The sequence below is a fragment of the Carettochelys insculpta genome, chromosome 12, assembly GCF_033958435.1.
Source record: "Carettochelys insculpta isolate YL-2023 chromosome 12, ASM3395843v1, whole genome shotgun sequence".
Taxonomy (NCBI): Eukaryota; Metazoa; Chordata; order Testudines; family Carettochelyidae; genus Carettochelys; species Carettochelys insculpta.
In genome coordinates, this window is record NC_134148.1 from 14,227,999 (window position 1) to 14,246,205 (window position 18,207).

Sequence of the window (18,207 nt, forward strand, 5' to 3'; positions counted from 1 at the left end):
GCTCAGTGTTATTTTTGAGCAATTGCAATTAATTTTAAGATGGTGAGTTGCAGGGATGATTGTGTGGCCCATTTAACTGACCAACTTTATTTTCTGAGGATATAAATACAAGGCTGGAATGTAGGCACTTGGAGTCTATAGCCTTAGGAAAATTGCGTAACCTCTCTGCCTCAGTTTCCTTCTTTATCAAACAAATATTCACTAGGCCAGGATTAACTGATGTACCTGAATTCTCTGAAGAGGTAAACTTTGGTCTATTAAGTAAGTATTATCATACTCTAACAAGAACTGTGAAAAAAGTTGACATATTTGAAGAAAGGTGATTAAAAATAAAAATAAGTTTGAAGGGAATGAAAATTACAAGTTACTCTAGGCACTCTACTTCATTTTGTTAATCACTGTGCCTTAATGCCTTTTTAGTTTAACAAATTTCTTCAAAATTTTAAAAGGTAATTGTATTTTAATAACTGTCCTTAGTTGTTTGTTTACAGAAAGACAATTACAACTTCTGTAGCACCTTTAATCAAAGGCTCAAAAAATGTACAAGCAATAGTGACATTTCTAGTTAATAGCTTCTTAAGCACCATAGTTAATTAATAATCATTTATATCTATTGTGCAGAGCTTTTGCATGCCACCATAAATCATGATGGAGTTCCAGTTATGTTTGATGTTGTATAAATACATGGGAAAACACTCTGCCCAAAAGGATTTACAATCAAATTTAAGGGAATACTATAGTTTTTAAGCAAAACTAGTCAGGTTCTTTTTTTGCATGTCTTCTCTTTTTCAGAGACTTTGGCCAGCTAGCTGTTGAACTGTTAGACCAATCCTATAAACATGACGAACAGGTTGCCATGAAATTACTGACCTATGAACTGAAAAATTGGAGTAACTCCACCTGTCTAAAACTTGCTGTGGCAGCTAAACACAGAGACTTCATAGCTCACACCTGCAGCCAGATGTTATTAACAGACATGTGGATGGGGCGGCTGCGCATGCGAAAAAACCCAGGCCTTAAGGTATTTCCTTGACACTGATGTTGGAGATTGAAGATACAAATGTCTCATATCGTCTTGCAACCTATTATATTTATTCATATAAACACAGAGCCCCCTAATTACAGCAATGTCTTTCTTATATTAAACTATTTCTGTTGACCTCTACCCTCAGAATATTTAAGTGACAATATCCCCATGGCAGAGGGGTATTGGGGGACCATAAAAGGCTTAGTGTGTTTTGCATCAGGAAGCAAAGTCAAAGCATTTGATATAGACTAAAGATGTTCATTTTAAGCTTATATCCCGACCTTGAGAATTAGCTATGTGACTTGAGGAGCCAAAAGACATTCATCAGGCTCAGCTACTACTGTAGTGTAGGCCACGTAATAAAGGATGAGAGAGAGCAAACCACATGTGACGGATGCTATTCACATCTCTTAATGCATTACTGGAAGGAACTCAGACGCTACAGTGAAGAGGGTGGTATAAGAATCCATGTAGGAAAGTATAAAGTAGAATAATGGGGAAAAATACATTTTTTAGAAAGAATCTTCTCTTGTTTTGAGGACTTGAACACTTGTTCTGCTGATTTCTCTGTGTTTCCATTGATGAGGAACCTACCCTTGAAGAACTGCTAAAAATGAATAATGTTGAGAGGGTGGCAAAAGGGAGGAATATGATACACACAGTGTGAAGACTGTTTTGGTGTTGCTTGTGAGGAGGAAAATGTATAATTAGGTGAAATCCTTCTCTCATCATATAAGCTACGTCTACATGGGGATGCTACATCGAAATAGCTTATTTCAATGTAGCGAAATCAAAATAAGCTATTTTGATGAATAGCGTCTACACGTCCTCCAGGGCTGGTGCCGTCGACGTTCAACGTCGACGTTGGGCAGCACTACATCGAAGTAGGCACTGCAGGGGAGCGTCTACACACCAAAGCAGCCCACATCGAAATAAGGGTGCCAGGCACAGCTGTAGACAGGGTCACAAGGCGGACTAGCACTTCCGGGACAACAGCAAGTCGCTCCCTTAAAGGGCCCCTCCCAGACACACGCAGCCTGCACAGCACATGGTCTGCAGAGCCACAAGCACACACACCCCGTGGAAGCAGTATGGACCCGCAGCAGCAGCAGCAGCAGCAGCAGGAGCCAGAGGTCCACACACCCACCCCTGCAGGAGCAGTGCTTGCCCTGCTTAGTGCCATGCAGGAGGCAGCTGATCATGTTTTATTTGTAGAAGAGGAGCTGCCCCCAGGGGATGAGGAAGCAGCCCCAGACCTTGCTGCCCTCCGACCCCTCCCCCCCGCCTCACACGCCGCCAGCTGTGGAGCTACCCCACCAGCACCGACTGGTGGGAGCGGCTGGTGCTCTGCGAGTGGGACAACGACCGCTGGCTCCAGAATTTCCGCATGAGCCGGCAGACGTTCCTGGAGCTCTGCCAGTGGCTCACCCCTGCCTTACGGCACCAGGACACCTCCATGCGATGTGCCCTCACCGTCGAGAAATGGGTTGGCATCGCTGTTTGGAAGCTGGCCACTCCAGACAGCTACCAAACCGTAGGGCAGCAGTTCGGCATGGGCAAGGCCACTGCCGGGGCTGTCCTCATGGAGGTAAGAGGACCCGGGGTGGGGGGGGAGCCCTGGCGGGGGGAGCCCAGGGGAGGGAGCCCTTGGGGGAGCCTGAGGTGGGGGAGCCCGGGGGTGGAGGGCCAGACACACCCTGCACACCCCTCACTGGTGCTCTCTCATGTCCTTCCCCTGCAGGTCGTCCACGCAATCAATGCCCTGCTCCTCCACAGGCTCGTGCGGCTTGGGGACCCGGATGCCGCCATCGCGGGGTTTGCCAGCCTGGGCTTCCCAAATTGCTTTGGGGCTCTGGATGGGACCCATATCCCCATCCGTGCCCCGGAGCACAGCGGAGGACACTTCCTCAATGGGAAGGGATACCATTCCGTGGTCCTCCAGGCCTTGGTGGACAGCTGGGGCCACTTCCTGGACATTTATGTTGGCTGGCCTGGCAGCACCCATGACGCCCCGGTATTCAGAAATTCGGGCCTGTGCCACCGGCTGGAGGTGGAGACCTACATCCCCCAGCAGGAGATCCCTGTGGGGGACACCACCATGCTCCTCTGCGTTGTCGCAGATGCAGCGTTCCCCCTCCGGCCCTGGCTCATGCACCCTTACACGGGCCATCTCACAGCCAGTCAGGAGCGGTTCAACACGCACTTGAACCATGTGCGCCAGGTGGTAGAGCGCACTTTTGGTAGAGGGCACTTTCGGACCTGCCCCGACACCCACACCACAGAGCACCCAAGAGCACACCCCCCCCACTTTTCTTTGAAATAAATGGAAATGTTGTTTCAAACCAAACAGTGCAACCTCTTATTATTAACATAGAAAAAAAGGGGGGAACTATTTACATCGGGGGGCAGGTAGCAAAACAGAGGTCCAACAAAAACTATATACAAATGGGGGATATGTACAAAGGGGGGGGCCATGTCCTTGGCCCTGCACCCTAATGTCCAGCGCTCAGTGTTGGAGGGCGCGACCCTCACCTCAGCCGGAGCCCTGGTCGAGGCTGAGTGGAGGCCGGGAGAACCAGCAAATACAGCCGGCCGGTGTCCGCAGGCCCATGGTCCCCCTCGGCGGCAGGCCCCAGGGTGCTGACGGTGGAGGGACGGCAGGCGGAGCGGCGGGTGGCGCGGCGGGCAGAGTGCCGGGTGGCGCAGCGGGTGGCGGGGGGGCAAGGTGTTGTGCTATGCACTCAAAGGTGCACATGAAGGCCCCCCAAGCCTCCTGGCGCCAGGCCAGTGCTTGCTCTTGGAGCTCCAGCCGCTGCTCCTCCACCCGCAGGCGCCACTCCGACACCTCCAGCTGACGCCAGAGTGTCGCGAGCAGCTGGGGGTCCATGGCCGTCTGCGGTTGGCTCCACCGTCGGCCTCGTCCTGGGGCTGGTCGGTGCTCCGCCGAGGGGCTGGCCTGCTGGGATGGCCACGGTGGGCTCTCCGGGACAACGGACACCTCACTGGCGCTCTCCGGGCCCTCCGATGGTGCAGCTGTGGAACACGGGAAGAAGAGTGGAGACAGCCGTTAGTGTGGGCCCTGACCCGTGGCCCTTGTCCCCCCACCCCTCTGCTGCTGGTTCCCCATCCCCATCCCCGGGAGATGCTGATGATGATGATGGGTGTCCCCCCCGCCAACGGGGGACCCTAGGTTCCGCTCCCCCCATCCCCAGGGATGGGGCATGGCACTGTCCTGTTGAGGGGCAGGGGCTGATGCACTCTTCTGAGTTACATGCCACTGCTGTCCTTGGGGCCATGGTCATCTGGGCATGTGGAGGGCCCTGGTCATGTCTCTTGTCCCCGCCCCTTAACCCCGGGGGTGTGCACCGGGGGGGTACATACCTGACGGTCCGCACCCACAGTCAGGGGACACCCACTGGGCAGACGCCCTGCTGGAGCTCCAGGACGGGAGGGCAATGCAGAGCCCCCTGTCGCTGGAGCAGTCCCCCTCCTCCTCCTCTGGCATCCCGGGGTGGGCTCCTGGGGGGGCCCCTGGGGTGCAGGGCTTGCCTCCAGGGCAGACTCCGTCTCCGGGGCCTGCTGGGGCTCATCGACCGATGTGTCAAGAGTGGCCAGGGGGAAGGAGGTGTACCGGGGGCCCAGGATGGCCCTGAGCTCCCTGTAAAAGGGGCAAGTGACGGGGGCGGCCCCAGATCGGCTGGCCGCATCCCAGGCCTGGGCGTAACCCTGCCGCAGCTCCTTAACCTTACTTCTGACGTGGTCAGGAGTGCGGGCAGGGTGACCCCAGGCAGCCAGGCGCTTGGCCAGCCGAGAGAACGCATCTGTGTTCCACCTCTTGCTCCCCATTACCTGGAGCACCTCCTCCTCGCCACAGAGTCCCAGCAGGTCTCGGATCTCGGCCTCTGTCCAGGAGGGGCCCCGCTGCCTCTTCCCCGGCTGGCTGCCAGCCTGGGAGCCCTGGGTCCCCTTGGGCGGGTGCCCTGGGGGTGCTTGGGGGGGCTGGCTGGCTGCCATCGAAGCGGGGTGTTGGGCTGCAGCTGCTGCAGGCGTGCAGGCTGAGCGCGTGGCAGTGCTGCTGCCTGCATGTGCTCTCAGCTTCCTGCGCAGGGGGCAGGGAGCTTTAAGGGGCTGCTGCACGCAGCGACCATAGAGCTCAAGGGCTGGAAAGAGCGTCTCTCAACCCCTCAGCTGATGGCCACCATGGCGGACCCCGCTATTTCGATGTTGCAGGACGCGGATCGTCTACACGTGCCCTACTTCGATGTTCAACGTCGAAGTAGGGCGCTATTCCCATCTCCTGTTGGGGATAGCAACTTCGACGTCTCACCGCCTTACGTCGATTTCAACGTCGAAATAGCGCTCGCCACGTGTGGACGTGGCGGGCGCTATTTCGAAGTAGCCAGCTCGTGTAGACGCAGCTATAGTGTAATCACTGCCTTCCACTTGCAAGCCTGCCACTTTGGTGTAATCTCCAATCCATCTCTCATATCTCATTTACAGTTGATGTTTCCCACCATAACGTATATAAAATCCATCTGGCTTTTTTCTTCTCCTGACAAAATCCTGATCCATTCTTTTTTCTTTTTCTCTCCTTGACTTGTCTCATCTTCAACTGTCTGACTTTCCACTTTTCCACTTGAATTACTCAAAATTTTGAGTTAAATCCATTGATCCAGTGATCCTCTCCTGTCTTTCAGATCACACCTCTCCCTTTTTAAATCTATTCACTGACTTCCCTTCCTCTTCCATGCAAAATTCAGCCTTCTCCAGTCTTCCAGTTCTATCCTCTTCATCTGTATATATCCCCGACCATCTGTTCTTATTCCTCCCTCCGGATTTTCCTTTTTATCTCCTGCTCCAACTCTTTCTATATTCCTTCTCCATTCTCTCTGTCATGCTTAGAAAGCTATCCCAGTTGTTGTCTGCCAAGATTCACCTGCTTACTTTTTCAAAACTCTTCTGAGAACCCACCTGTTTCAGATAAGAATTTAACTGATAACCCTTAAGATAGTAAGAACCTGCTCCCTTCACCATTCTGCTGCATATTATTCCACTGAATTTCGCTGTTCAGCTCTGTTCTGCAACACTTCTGATGTGTTTTATTGCAATACATCTACAGAGAAGTCTGACAGAGCAAGCTCCATGTTATAACTTAAATCTCTATGCAATGCCATATGTGACACTGGTGCTTTGTAAATACTGATTACTTCACTCCCTGTATATTGGATGTTCTTCAGATGATTGCAACAAAAGAAATCATTTTGTTTAAAAAATCTAATAAGCAATGATGCATTGAACAATGATACATCTCTTCTTGCACAGGTTATAATGGGAATTCTCTTCCCACCCACCATCCTGTTCCTTGAGTTTCGCACATCCGATGATTTCTCCTATCAGACATCAAGAGAAAATGAAGATGGAAAAGAAAAAGAAGAGGAAAATGCGGTTGGTACTATACTTTGAGAAAGTTCTTAATGTTTGGTATTCCCAAATTGCCTACAGTTATACCATTGGCCACTTCAGATTGAAATCTACACATTTTGCAGGCCACCGGCCTGTATACAAACCAAAATCCCTCTATATTAGAGTACTGAAAGTGTGTGGACCAGATTCCCAACTGTTGTAAGCTGATGTAGTGCTATTGAAGTCCATGGAGGTATGCTAATTTACAACAGCTGAGTACCTGACCTTGTATTTTTTTAAAGCACAATGGAACATGGTAATAAGAGAATACAGTCTTTTTGTTTAGAAAGAAGCATGCTGTAGTTGGTAGATGATTGAGCATCACAACGGAAAGAACCTCTCTCAGGTGACACATTGGTGACAAGCTGCCCATTTCCTTCTTCCAGGATGCAAATGCTGATACAGTCTCCCGAAAAGGAGATGAAGAGAATGGCAACAAAAAGCAACGGAGCCTTCCAATTGGAAAAAAGATCTACGAATTTTATAATGCACCTATTGTAAAGTTCTGGTTTTACACGGTATGGCACCTTGACATTTGATTATTAACAATTTCTCACATTATATTAATTTAAAACAAGATAAAGGGAAAACATCTCAATAGATAGTTTAAAGAACAGATATAAACAAATACACTTTGGCCTTGGTATCTGTTTCTCTTATGAATTTACACTGTCCCTAGCGTTGCTGCACCTGACCACAGAACACAATTTTCAACACACATAGTTTATTAAAACTGAAAATGCATAGTTTATTAAAACCATTAAAACTGAAAGTGATATGGATAAACTCTTTTAAATTGTTTTCACCATTTCTGTGCTCCTTTACTGGATCTAATTTGTTTGAATACCAGAAAGTTCAAAAATCTCCTCATTCTGGATTTCCAGCTTGGGACACCTGTGGCCATTATTTCCCATTTGAGTTTTATTAAAATGCTGTGAAGTATCGACATGGAAAGAAATATTTAATAATGGTCTCTTCAGTCTGGCAGACAAAGGAATATCATGATCCAATGGCTGGAAAATGAAGGTGGACAAACTCAGACTGGAAATCAGGAGTCATTTTTTAACAGTGATGATGATTAACCATTGGACCAATTTTCTAAAGGTCACGGTGGACTCTCCCTCGCTGGCAATTTTAAAATCAAATTTGGGTGTGTTTTTGTTCTAAAAGATCTGCTCCAGAAATTATTTTGGGGAAGTTCTGTGGCTTGTGCTTATGGAGGAGGTCAGATGCTCACAATGGTCCCTTCTGGCCTCAGTAGCTGTGAAACTTGAATCTCCAAAATGAGAGAACAGTTATAAATGTTTGGGCCTGAATAGTAAGATGTGTTTCCACTTATTTATAGTTATGTTCTGTACTATATACATTGCAAACTTCTTGGAAATGACTTTGTGTGCAAATTTTGGAGGGATTTCGAGTAACTAAATGCTACCTGTTATGCCATGGTCAAAACAGCTCCTATGTTGCAGTCCCGCACACAAATGCATTAAGTGCATACACATAAAAGGTTCTTTTTTCCAGCTATCATACCTGGCTTACCTAATGCTGTTCAATTATATAATCTTGGTGCGGATGGACCGCTGGCCCTCACTCCAAGAATGGATTGTCATCTCCTATATTGTGACTCTGGCTTTAGAGAAAGTAAGAGAGGTAATGTGGATCATGCCAATAGTGGCTCTTTTACATAATCATAGGGAAGAAATTGTCATTTATATACAAATGCTGAAGTGGGGCAGGAGAAGAGGGGGCCTAGAGAAGTAGTGTAGACAGGGGGCAAATCTTGCATCAGGCAGAAGATTCCCTTCTCATCACCTCCTGCAGGAGACTTCAGTCACTGTCCACTCCAGGTCTCTCAGAACGCTTGGTGCTCTGAACAAAAAAAAGAGACATTAGGTCAGTTTCCTAAACTCACTGCCCCTTTCCTACATGTATCTCCCTGAGAGGGCATGAGGATATAAAGTCTCCTTTTAGCACGTGTTACATTCATCCGTTATTGCGTGCAGTGAAGAGGCTGGAGGGGAGGAGGGCATTTACATGTAAATTAGCAGTAGCATTTAATCCATTATCATCTTCGCTCTTACAGATTAGTAGCACTGCGCAAAAGCCCCATTGCCAAATCAACACGCCCCACTGTAGTTCCCTCCCTGTCTGTTCCCCCTTCAGCCCACCATGTTCCCAAAATAAACACCTCGTAGAATTTTGGTTTGGACATACTTGTGGACAAAAAGCTCATGGGTCACAACAGCTGGTACATTCGGTTAAATAAAAGTTGGGTTGCAACAGAATGATTGAATGGAACACGAGAGTAACCTTTGCAGCCCATCAGGCTGCCCTCTGTCCCACCACCATTATTTTAAAAATGTGCTTCACAGATCTTTTTCAGGATTTGTTTCCCTTTGCTTTCAGATTTTGATGTCAGAGCCAGGCAAGCTGAGCCAGAAAATAAAAGTCTGGCTGCAGGAATACTGGAACATCACCGATCTGGTGGCTATTTCAATATTTATAATTGGAGCAATTCTTCGCCTACAGAACCAGCCTTACATGGGTTATGGAAGAGTCATCTACTGTGTGGATATCATTTTCTGGTACATTCGGGTACTGGATATCTTCGGTGTGAACAAGTATTTGGGACCCTATGTCATGATGATTGGGAAAATGGTTAGTACCACTGTAGTTAGAGGCTTTCTTTACAGATGCACCTTAAACTATATGAGTGCGTCTCCTCTAGCCGTCTACTTCGAAGGAGTTGGCACAACGTTGAAATAGTACATGTCACATCTATACGCACCGTGCGCTATTTCGACGTTGAAATCGACGTTAGGCGACGAGACATCAAAATCGCTATTCCTATCCAAAGATGGGAATAGCGCCCTACTTCAACGTTCAACATCAAAGTAGGGCATGTGTAGAGGATCTGTGTCCCGCTACGTCAAAATGACAGGGTCCTTCATGGCGGCCATCAGCTGAGGGGTTGAGAGACGCTCCGGCCAGCTCCTGTGGGGCTCTATGGTCACCACGTGCAGCAGCCCTTAGCCCAGGGCTTCTGGCTGCTGCTGCTGTTGCTGCAGCTGGGGGTCCATGCTGCGTGCACGGGGTCTGCAACCGGTTGTCGGCTCTGTGGATCTCGTGCTGTCCAGGCCGAGTGTGTCTGGGAGGGGCCCTTTAAGGGAGCAGCTTGGGGCTTTGCTGGCCCCTTATTTTGACAGGGAGCACTTTTGTGTGTGGACGCTCCACATTTCCTTCCGGGGCGGCTCCTTTTGACGTTCTCCATCACTACTTCCACGTTGAATGTCGATGGCACCAGCTCTGGAGGACGTTTAGATGATACGCGTCGAAGTAGCCTATTTCGATATTCTTATGTCGAAATAGGCTACTTCGACATAGTGTGCTAGTGTAGACGTAGCCTCTACAAAATCAGATTTGGCAAAGTAAAATCATTTCATGTTCTAGATTCCAAACCTGCAGCTGTTGCTCACCTGATTTGCTTTGTGAGTAAGGGCTGCAGAATGACAGTGTTAACATTGACTAATGAAGTACATACCCCTAGAGATTTTGGGTTACACTGATAACAGCCTTATTGTAAGAAAGAGAATTTATTAAACTATTCAGTACCCCGTATCCTTCTCACCCTGCTTCCGGTCCTATTCAGAATAGCCTACTTCAGTGTGAGTCTGAGTGAAACATTTGAGCCACTAGAGGGTATTTTAGCATATTTCCCTTCAGAAAAGTGGGAATTCAAATTTATAAGCTCTAAGTCCATTTCTCAGAGGCGCTTTTAGGGTCTTCAACTCCCACTACCTTCACATAGAGTAGTGGTTGCTCAGGCTGGGAATGGGAGGGGCCTTGTGGCTCTTAGTATCAGGGCTAAACTGGCTTCCCTCTATCAAAGCACAACATTAAACCTCCATCCAGTTAATGGGACTAATACACCTGGAGCTTCATGCTGCCAATTTTTTAGAAATAGGCTCCCATAAAATTATCCTCCTTAGACGGTAATAAACCCAGTATAAGGGACACACATACTCACAAAGATGAGGTAAGCAGATCTGGGGAGTTCACCTGATATTCCCCTTTAAATGACTCTAAGGGTGCATCTACACTAGCAAGTACGTTCAAAATTAGGATCGGAAGACTGAGTTCTTTTGCAAGAAGCCGTGGCGTGTCTACACTGACATGGCGCTCTTTCGAAATTAACTGCGAAAGAACTCCCTCCTGCTTTCGCAGTTGGTCCTCCGCTCCTGGGATGGGAAAAGCGCCCTCTTTCGAAAGACAATTTAGAAAGAGAGCAAGTGTAGATGCTCCGTGACCCACTCTTTCCATGGCCGCGATCACCTGACAGGCAGCGGCGCCGCTCACAGCAGAAGCGCAGCCCTATGACTCCAGCGTCCGGCCTCCTCTTAGCATGCAGGCTCCCAGAAGCCCTCAGGCAGGAAGCTGAGCATGTGCAGGCAGCAGGGAGCCCACGCTGCCACCCATACAGCTCCCAGCCGCGACGACCTGGGGGAAGCCCCAGCCCCTCCGGCACCATGGCCAGCAGCCTGGACTCCTGCCCATCCCAGGGGCCTTCCAGGGACCGGGGGGAGTCCTCCCAGGAGGAGAGCCAGCCCCTCAAGCATCAGGCCCTGTCCTGGACTGAGGCTGAGCAGCAGGACCTCCTCGACCTGTGGGAAGATGAGGAGGTCCTGCAGCAGATGGGGGTATGGCGCGGGAATGCCACAGCGTTCGAGTGCCTGGCTAAGGGCCTCACCAGCCGAGATCACCCCACTCGGACCCCGGACCAGGTGAGGTCCAAGGTCAAGGAGCTCCGGCAGGGGTACTGCCGGGCTCAGGACACGGCCAGGCGGTCAGGGACAACTCCCACCAGCTGCCTCTACAATCGAAAACTGGACCACCTCCTTGGACTCAAGGAGGAGGGTCCCCCGGTCGTGTACCTGGACACCACCGACCCCCCTGACCGAGCCAGAGGAGACAGGGACGGGGACCGAAGGGGAGGACCAGCCCGGACCACCGGCCACCCACAGGCACCCCCAAAGGATCCAGGACATGAGCGATAATGAGGGCTTGAACGAGGGGGCCCTCGTCATTGATGTCCCTTCGGGCCTATCCAGCCTGGCCCCTCTGCCTGCACCTTGCCTGATTTCCTGGAGGGACCCACAGGTATGTACAGCGCACGCTGGTGGCTGCAGAGCCAGGGAAGGGGGTGCACAGTGCCGCCCGGGGTGGCCGCAGCCCGCCCACGGGGATATCAGACCCAGGGAATGGGCAGGCCACATGGTCCCACCGCCCCGGCCTCACAGGGCTGACTTGTGGCACCCAGCACCACGTGGGCTGGACAGTACCATGGGCCGCCAGGCTGCAGAGGGACCGAGGGAGGTAGAGGAGAGCCAGTACTCCCACAACCCAGACAGGGAACCCCGGAAGCGGACCCTGCAGGACCTCCAGGATGGGGTGGGAGGGACGGGGGGCGGGTGTTCAGGGGGTCCCTTGCTGGGACTAATGGCCCATTCCTCTCCCCTTTTGTCGCCACAGCTCCAGCAGCTGGACCAGTCTCGCGACAGGCCCGGGGAGCCCAACAACGGAAGGCAAAAGAGAGCGGCCCAGGCCTCGGAAGGGGTCACCGCAGGTCCCTCCACTGGTGCCACCAGGCCGGGGAGGAGGCGGCAGGGGACACGGCCCACATGGCCACCCTCATGGAGCTGACGGGCGTCATGTGGGAGTGGCTTGCCATGGAGGGGCAGGCCTGGGACCAGGTGGTGTTTGACTTGGACGCCCTCACCCAAGCTGTGGTCAGCCACCTGCCCCCCACCGCCGCTCCATCACGGGTCACTCCCGCACCCGCAACCCCCGTCGCCCCTCCACTGTCCCTAGCACCCCCCTCACCCATGTATCCCCCCTCCCTCCCAGTGGTTCCCCGCCTGCCCCAATCCCACAGCCCCCTGCCTCCCCCATAATGGCCCCCCCCGAGGAGGCCGACCACGAGGCCCTGCTCCCTCCTCACCTACCCGCGACCAGCCTCATCCACCTGGCCCACACCCTGCTGGCCAGGGCTGGCCAGGTGGAGGCCAAGACCTCAGTCCCCCTGTCCACCTGTGCTGAGCCCGGCACAGGCGCGGGGACCGTGCTCTAGCCGCCACCCCCCCCACCTCCCTGTGCCACCAGTCCCAGCCTGGCCCCAGTGGGGCCCCAGACATGTGGCGGAAGGGGTGGGCAATGGAGCTTCTGGACATCAAGCCCCCCTGGAGGGGTGAGGCCCCCCCACTCTGGTCCCCTGTTCACCCTCCCATGAAAATAGTTCTCCCAGTTCACCATCCCCCCAAATGTGTATATAGTTCCCTCTGGATAATGAGAGGTGCAGTTTTTTCATATAGTAAACAATTTATTTTTATGGTTTACCCTGTGTCTCCCAAGCATGTGTGTTGGTGGGTGTGTGTGCATGTGCAGGGTGCGGGGGGTAGTGTGTGTGGGGGGGGGAGAATGTGCAGGGGGGTTACCATGGCCCCCCCACTCAAAAGTCTGGTGCAGAGCCTCCCTTAGAGGCACCCCATCTTGCTGGACCCGGTGGCACAGGGCGGCATGGGGCTGCTCATCCCCGCGCCCCGCCTCAGCGGCCCACCGCTGCATTAGGGCTCGTGTTTTGCCTCCACCAGGTTATGGAGGGTGCAGCAGGTCCCGACCACCGCCGGGATGTTGGGGAGGCCCACCTCCAGCCTGGTGCAGAGGCATCTAAAATGCCCCTTGAGGCGGCCAAACACCCGCTCGACGGTGTTCCGGACACGGTTCAGCCACTCATTAAAAGGGTCCTGGCTCAGCTCCTGGCTTCACCCTCCATTGTATGGCCGCATCAGGCAGGCCTGCAGGGGGTAGGCCATGTCTTCCATGATGCAGGGCGGCATCATTGTGTCCCCAATGGGGAGCTCCCGCCGGGGGATGAAGGTCCCCTCGGCCATACGACGTCCCAGTCCTGAGTTCCTGAAGACCCTCGCGTCATGGGCGCGGCCAGACCAGCCCACGTAGATGTCCTCGAACTGGCCGTTGGCGTTAACCAGGGTCTGCAGGACCACCGAGCGGTAGCCCTTGTGATTCATGTAGGCCCTGCAGCTATGCTCCGGGGCCCGGATGGTGATGTGAGTGCCATCCAGGGCCCAAAGCAGTTGCGGAAGCCCAGCTCCTGGAATCCCCGGATGGCGTCGTCCAGGTCCCCGACACGCACCAGCTACCTCAGGAGCACCTTGTTGATCACCTGGCCAACCTGCAGGGTATAGGGGGGCACACTCGTGAGTGTGGGGTGGGGTGAGGCTTGCCCACCCGTGCCCGTCCCCATCCCTGCCCCGGGGTGCCTGCCCTTCTCCCGACAGTGCCTGTCGCCAGGCTGCCCCTCGCCCCCTGCATGCAGTCTAGGTGTGAGCTGGGCATGGCTTACCTTGAAGAGGACAGCCCCGTCAGTGGCTTTGCCCACCCCAACCTGGTGGCCAATGGATCAGTAACTGTCCAGGATGGCCATCTTCCATAGGGCAATAGCCACCCTTTTGTGCAGGGGGATTGCCGGCCTCAGGTATGTGTCCTGGTGCTGGAAGACTGGGGCAAGCCAGTGGCACAACTCCAGGAATGTTCCCTTGGTCATCCCGAAGTTCTGTAGCCAATGGGTGTCGCCCCAGTCCTCCAGCACCAGCCGGTCCCACCAGTCACCGCTTGTGGGGAAGCTCCACAGGTGGCGGATGACCCGGGGGATCAGCTGGGGATGTTGTGCCCTGAGGATGGCATCCAGGAGGGTGGCTAGTGTGGGGACCACCCGGAGCTGCTGCAGCACGGCAGCCAGGACCGCAGCCAGGGTGCTGGCCATGGCTGCAATGGCGGGGGGGCCTGCTCGGGATCCATGGGGCCCGGGATGCCTCCTCCAATGTCTCTCTCGCTCTCTTTCTTGCTCTCATGCTGCCTGGGAACAGGGTTGCTGGCCCTCAGAGTGTGCAGGCTGAGGTACGGGCAGGGGGGGACATTAAGGGGATAGTGGGTGGTGACCCTGGAAGGGCTCATCCATCATGCGACCCTACCCATGGCGCTTCCTGCCCCTGCTCTTTCGAAAGAGCGCCCCGGCGTGTGCGGATGCGCTCTCTTGAAACTGTGCTGGGGGCCTTTTGAAAGAATGGACCGGCCCTTCTTTCCCCACTGGTGTGTGTGGGCACTCCGTTTCAAAAGACCATCTTTTGATGTTCTCTTTCGAAAGACGTTCTTTCAAAACAGAACTGTAGTGTAGACGCAGCCTAACTGTAACTAAGAAAGGAAATAAAACTACAATGCAGACTTCTGCTAATGTGAATTTTGCTGAAGCATAAGTAGCTATGAAAATTTCGCCCTCTGTTCCTAGAAAACGTACTGAGTATGTTCATGGTACAAAGGGCATTTAATACGGGGGGTGGGGGTGAGGAGCTTCTTTTAGCACTTCGAGATGAAAAAGCCATTCACCTGGTGCAATGTGGTATATTCCAAAATCCAAAATGTTGCTCTTCAGAATTATTTGCGCAGGGGTGACTTAGCAGCATACAGAGAGGAAAAGCGCCAGTGGCAGCAGAGAAGTCATCGCATCTTTCCCTCCAAGTCAACAGCAGAATTTTAAGAAAAGCCACTGCCCAATAACATGTCCTTACCTGTGTGTTCCGGGACAGCCCGGCTAGAAAGAATTCAAAAATATACTCTTGTCGTGGCCCAAGCACTTCTGCAAAGATGCTCACTCTGCCTTTTTTGTGTGTGAAAATAAGTACATTATTGATTTGCTGCATAAATGTACACCACACCAGACAAGGCACAGAAAAGTACATATGCCCAGAGCTTCCACTGTGACTGAGCAGCACACAAACTTACTAAGGAGAGGTGCATCCAAGCTGGCTTTGCACAACCCAGAGCCTGGGACTGTGAAGGCTGCTCTGACTTGAACAAATACCTGCCCAAGGGCCATTATAGCAGTAAGAGCTTGCCAGGACATAGTAATGCCCTCTAATCTAGCAGTTAACACTGTGCTCTGCTCTGCTGATTAGATGAGAGGTCAGTTGGCAGGGCAGGATAACGTCCTTTTAGTTGACGAACCTATTATCTGTTTAACTGGATTTTGGATGCTGCTTTTCTACATTTTGTTTTCAGCTCAGGAGCAGTAATTGGAACAGCATAATAACTGGGAAACAACTGGTTTGGGGGATTTTTTTTATTCTCATAAATCTTTTAGATTTTTCCCACACACATTCCAATACACATGTTCTTTCTTGTATGTAACCGCTGATAATAACAGACATATTTGTATGGTCCTTTTGTCCAGATGGTCGACATGCTGTACTTTGTGGTCATCATGCTTGTGGTTCTGATGAGTTTTGGAGTAGCCCGCCAAGCTATCTTGCACCCAGATGAGGAGCCCTCTTGGAGACTAGCCCGCAACATCTTCTATATGCCCTACTGGATGATCTATGGAGAGGTGTTTGCAGACCAGATAGACCGTAAGAGTAGAATTCATAGTAAGATTCTGTTTCCTGTTTCTGAGGCAGATGATCAGATCCAAATTAATGAAAATGACTGCTTTTAATTTGGAATTAGTGTGTTTGTCTTCGGTTGCTTTGGTGGCAAATTCCAGACTACTAAGCATTGCTTTCTCCTCCCGCCTCCAGAGTACAAAGGGGGGTGTACTTTAACCACCAGCATATGTTCTAATTCAGTTCCTGTTGAGTGTGATGCAGTCTGAAACACTCCCCAGTCTTAGATGTTAAACATGTCACCTCTGTGATCCATTTTCTCATATGGTTCAAGATGAGATAATCCTTGGGTTACTCTTGAACCTGGTTGGCTCATCACCAGACTCTGATTCAGGAAAGCACTTAAGCACAAGCTTAATTTCTAAATTCATGTTAAACCCTGTTGACTTCAGTGAGCCTCAGACATGTGCCTTCCTGAAATGGGGTCTGTAAGAGTTAACTGTGGGGTCATAGGCCTGCACATGCTCTTGAGCAAGGAGTCTCAAACTTTTCAGTACAGAGCCCCCACCCCTTAGCAGATATGTCAAGGGCAGGGTGGTCACAACACCCTGACTACTGGTTATGACACCCAGGTTTAGAACACATGTTCCAAGGATATTTTATGTGATCTGTAACTTTTGATACCAGCCCTTTGTCACATCAGTCTGGGTATATCACAAAGGTTCTGACTCCCTTCATTTCTGGGGTCTATTAAAATATGAGTCCCACCAGCTGGAGGGAAAGATGCAACTTTGGGAATGCAGATGCTTGTTGTTAACAAAGGAATGAGACAGAGGAGCAAGAAACAGAAAAAATAATAAAAAATTGTAATACAAAGTAATGTGGAAATCATATTTTGACTGCTTACAAAATGAAACATTACCAAAATGGCCCTTTGCTCTGATTTCATGGCTCAGCGACACACTGAACTTAGGAAGGCTGCAATCTAGAGCAATAATTCCATTCTGTTAACTCTATTCATCATGATCAAAAGTTGAGGAGGAGTAGGCGTACAATCTAGGAGGAAAGAGAGAGAACTATTTCCAAATATATCATATCTCTGTCCTCTACCCTTATAAGGTAACAGCTTTGCTTTTGCCAACTTAAACCTAGGATGAGCCACTCTTTGGAGTTGTAAAGCCTAACCCTCAACAGAGCAGCAAAGTTAACAATTTAGAACAGAGTTTCTGCCCTAACTCTAGATTCCTTTGATTGTGTGTTTCAATTAGATTCTTATTGCATTACATTACATTATTTTGTAACTGTTTGCCTTCTGGTTTTTCCCACTTATACTAAGGTTTATGTGGTTTAAATATTAGTGGTCAGAACTCCTTGCCACATGAGAGAAGGAAATAGCAATATGGGCTATGCCATTAATCTAGTTCCTGCAGTTTCATTTTAGTAGTGAGGTTTTCTGATAGGACACCAAAACACTCTTTTCTTCCTTTTTCTCATAACTCATGATATTATTGTATTTACATGTGAAATTATTCTTGGAAATAGTTGAGTTAACCCAGTTGCCCATTGCATGCTGCCCCAGCTTCTAAGTTTTCTGCATAAATTGGGATATCTCTTAGATGAGTTGGTAAGACAGAAATTGAGGAGATTCCTAGAGTGTGTGTGGTTCACAGTATGTACACAAATCCCAACTCACCTTGAACACAGATGTTAAAAGCAACAGCCAAGTTTCTTGTAGACAGGTCTTCTTTCTCAAAAGTCAGCCAAACCATGCATTGTTCTCCCCCCTACAGTCAGTAGCAGCTCTAGCTGTCTCTTTCTTTATGTGAACTGTCCTAGCTCCAATCTGTTTTCAATTGTACCTCAACTATACACCGTAAACACCCATCGTGAGAAACTCCTGTCTCACAAAGTGGATAACCTCTGGCCTAACAGGAAAGATAAGTTGCACAGATAGGTTATCTGCAAAAGAGATTTTCCAGTTATACGATTATAGTTAAACCAATGCAATTATTTTTATATAACTCACCATGGCCGTGTCTACACGTGCCCCAAACTTCGAAATGGCCATGCAAATGGCCATTTCGAAGTTTACTAATGAAGCGCTGAAATGCATATTCAGCGCTTCATTAGCATGCGGGCTGCCGCGGCGCTTCGAAATTGACGCTCCTTGCTGCCACGCAGCGCGTCCAGACGGGGCTCCTTTTCGAAAGGGCGCCGCCTACTTTGAAGTCCCCTTATTCCCATGAGCTCATATGAACACTTCTT

General features: G+C 50.7%; 1 protein-coding gene across 1 annotated transcript in view; it reads left to right on the forward strand.

Moving 5' to 3' along the window:
* The window catches only part of TRPM1 (transient receptor potential cation channel subfamily M member 1), a 103,795-nt gene that overhangs the window by 63,462 nt on the left and 22,126 nt on the right, over positions 1-18,207 (forward strand). The window contains exons 17-22 of the mRNA XM_075007198.1: positions 793-1,021; positions 6,350-6,472; positions 6,877-7,008; positions 8,012-8,140; positions 8,897-9,148; positions 15,795-15,969. Of these exons, the coding sequence (XP_074863299.1) occupies positions 793-1,021; positions 6,350-6,472; positions 6,877-7,008; positions 8,012-8,140; positions 8,897-9,148; positions 15,795-15,969 (1,040 nt within the window). The remainder of the gene's footprint in view (positions 1-792; positions 1,022-6,349; positions 6,473-6,876; positions 7,009-8,011; positions 8,141-8,896; positions 9,149-15,794; positions 15,970-18,207) is intronic.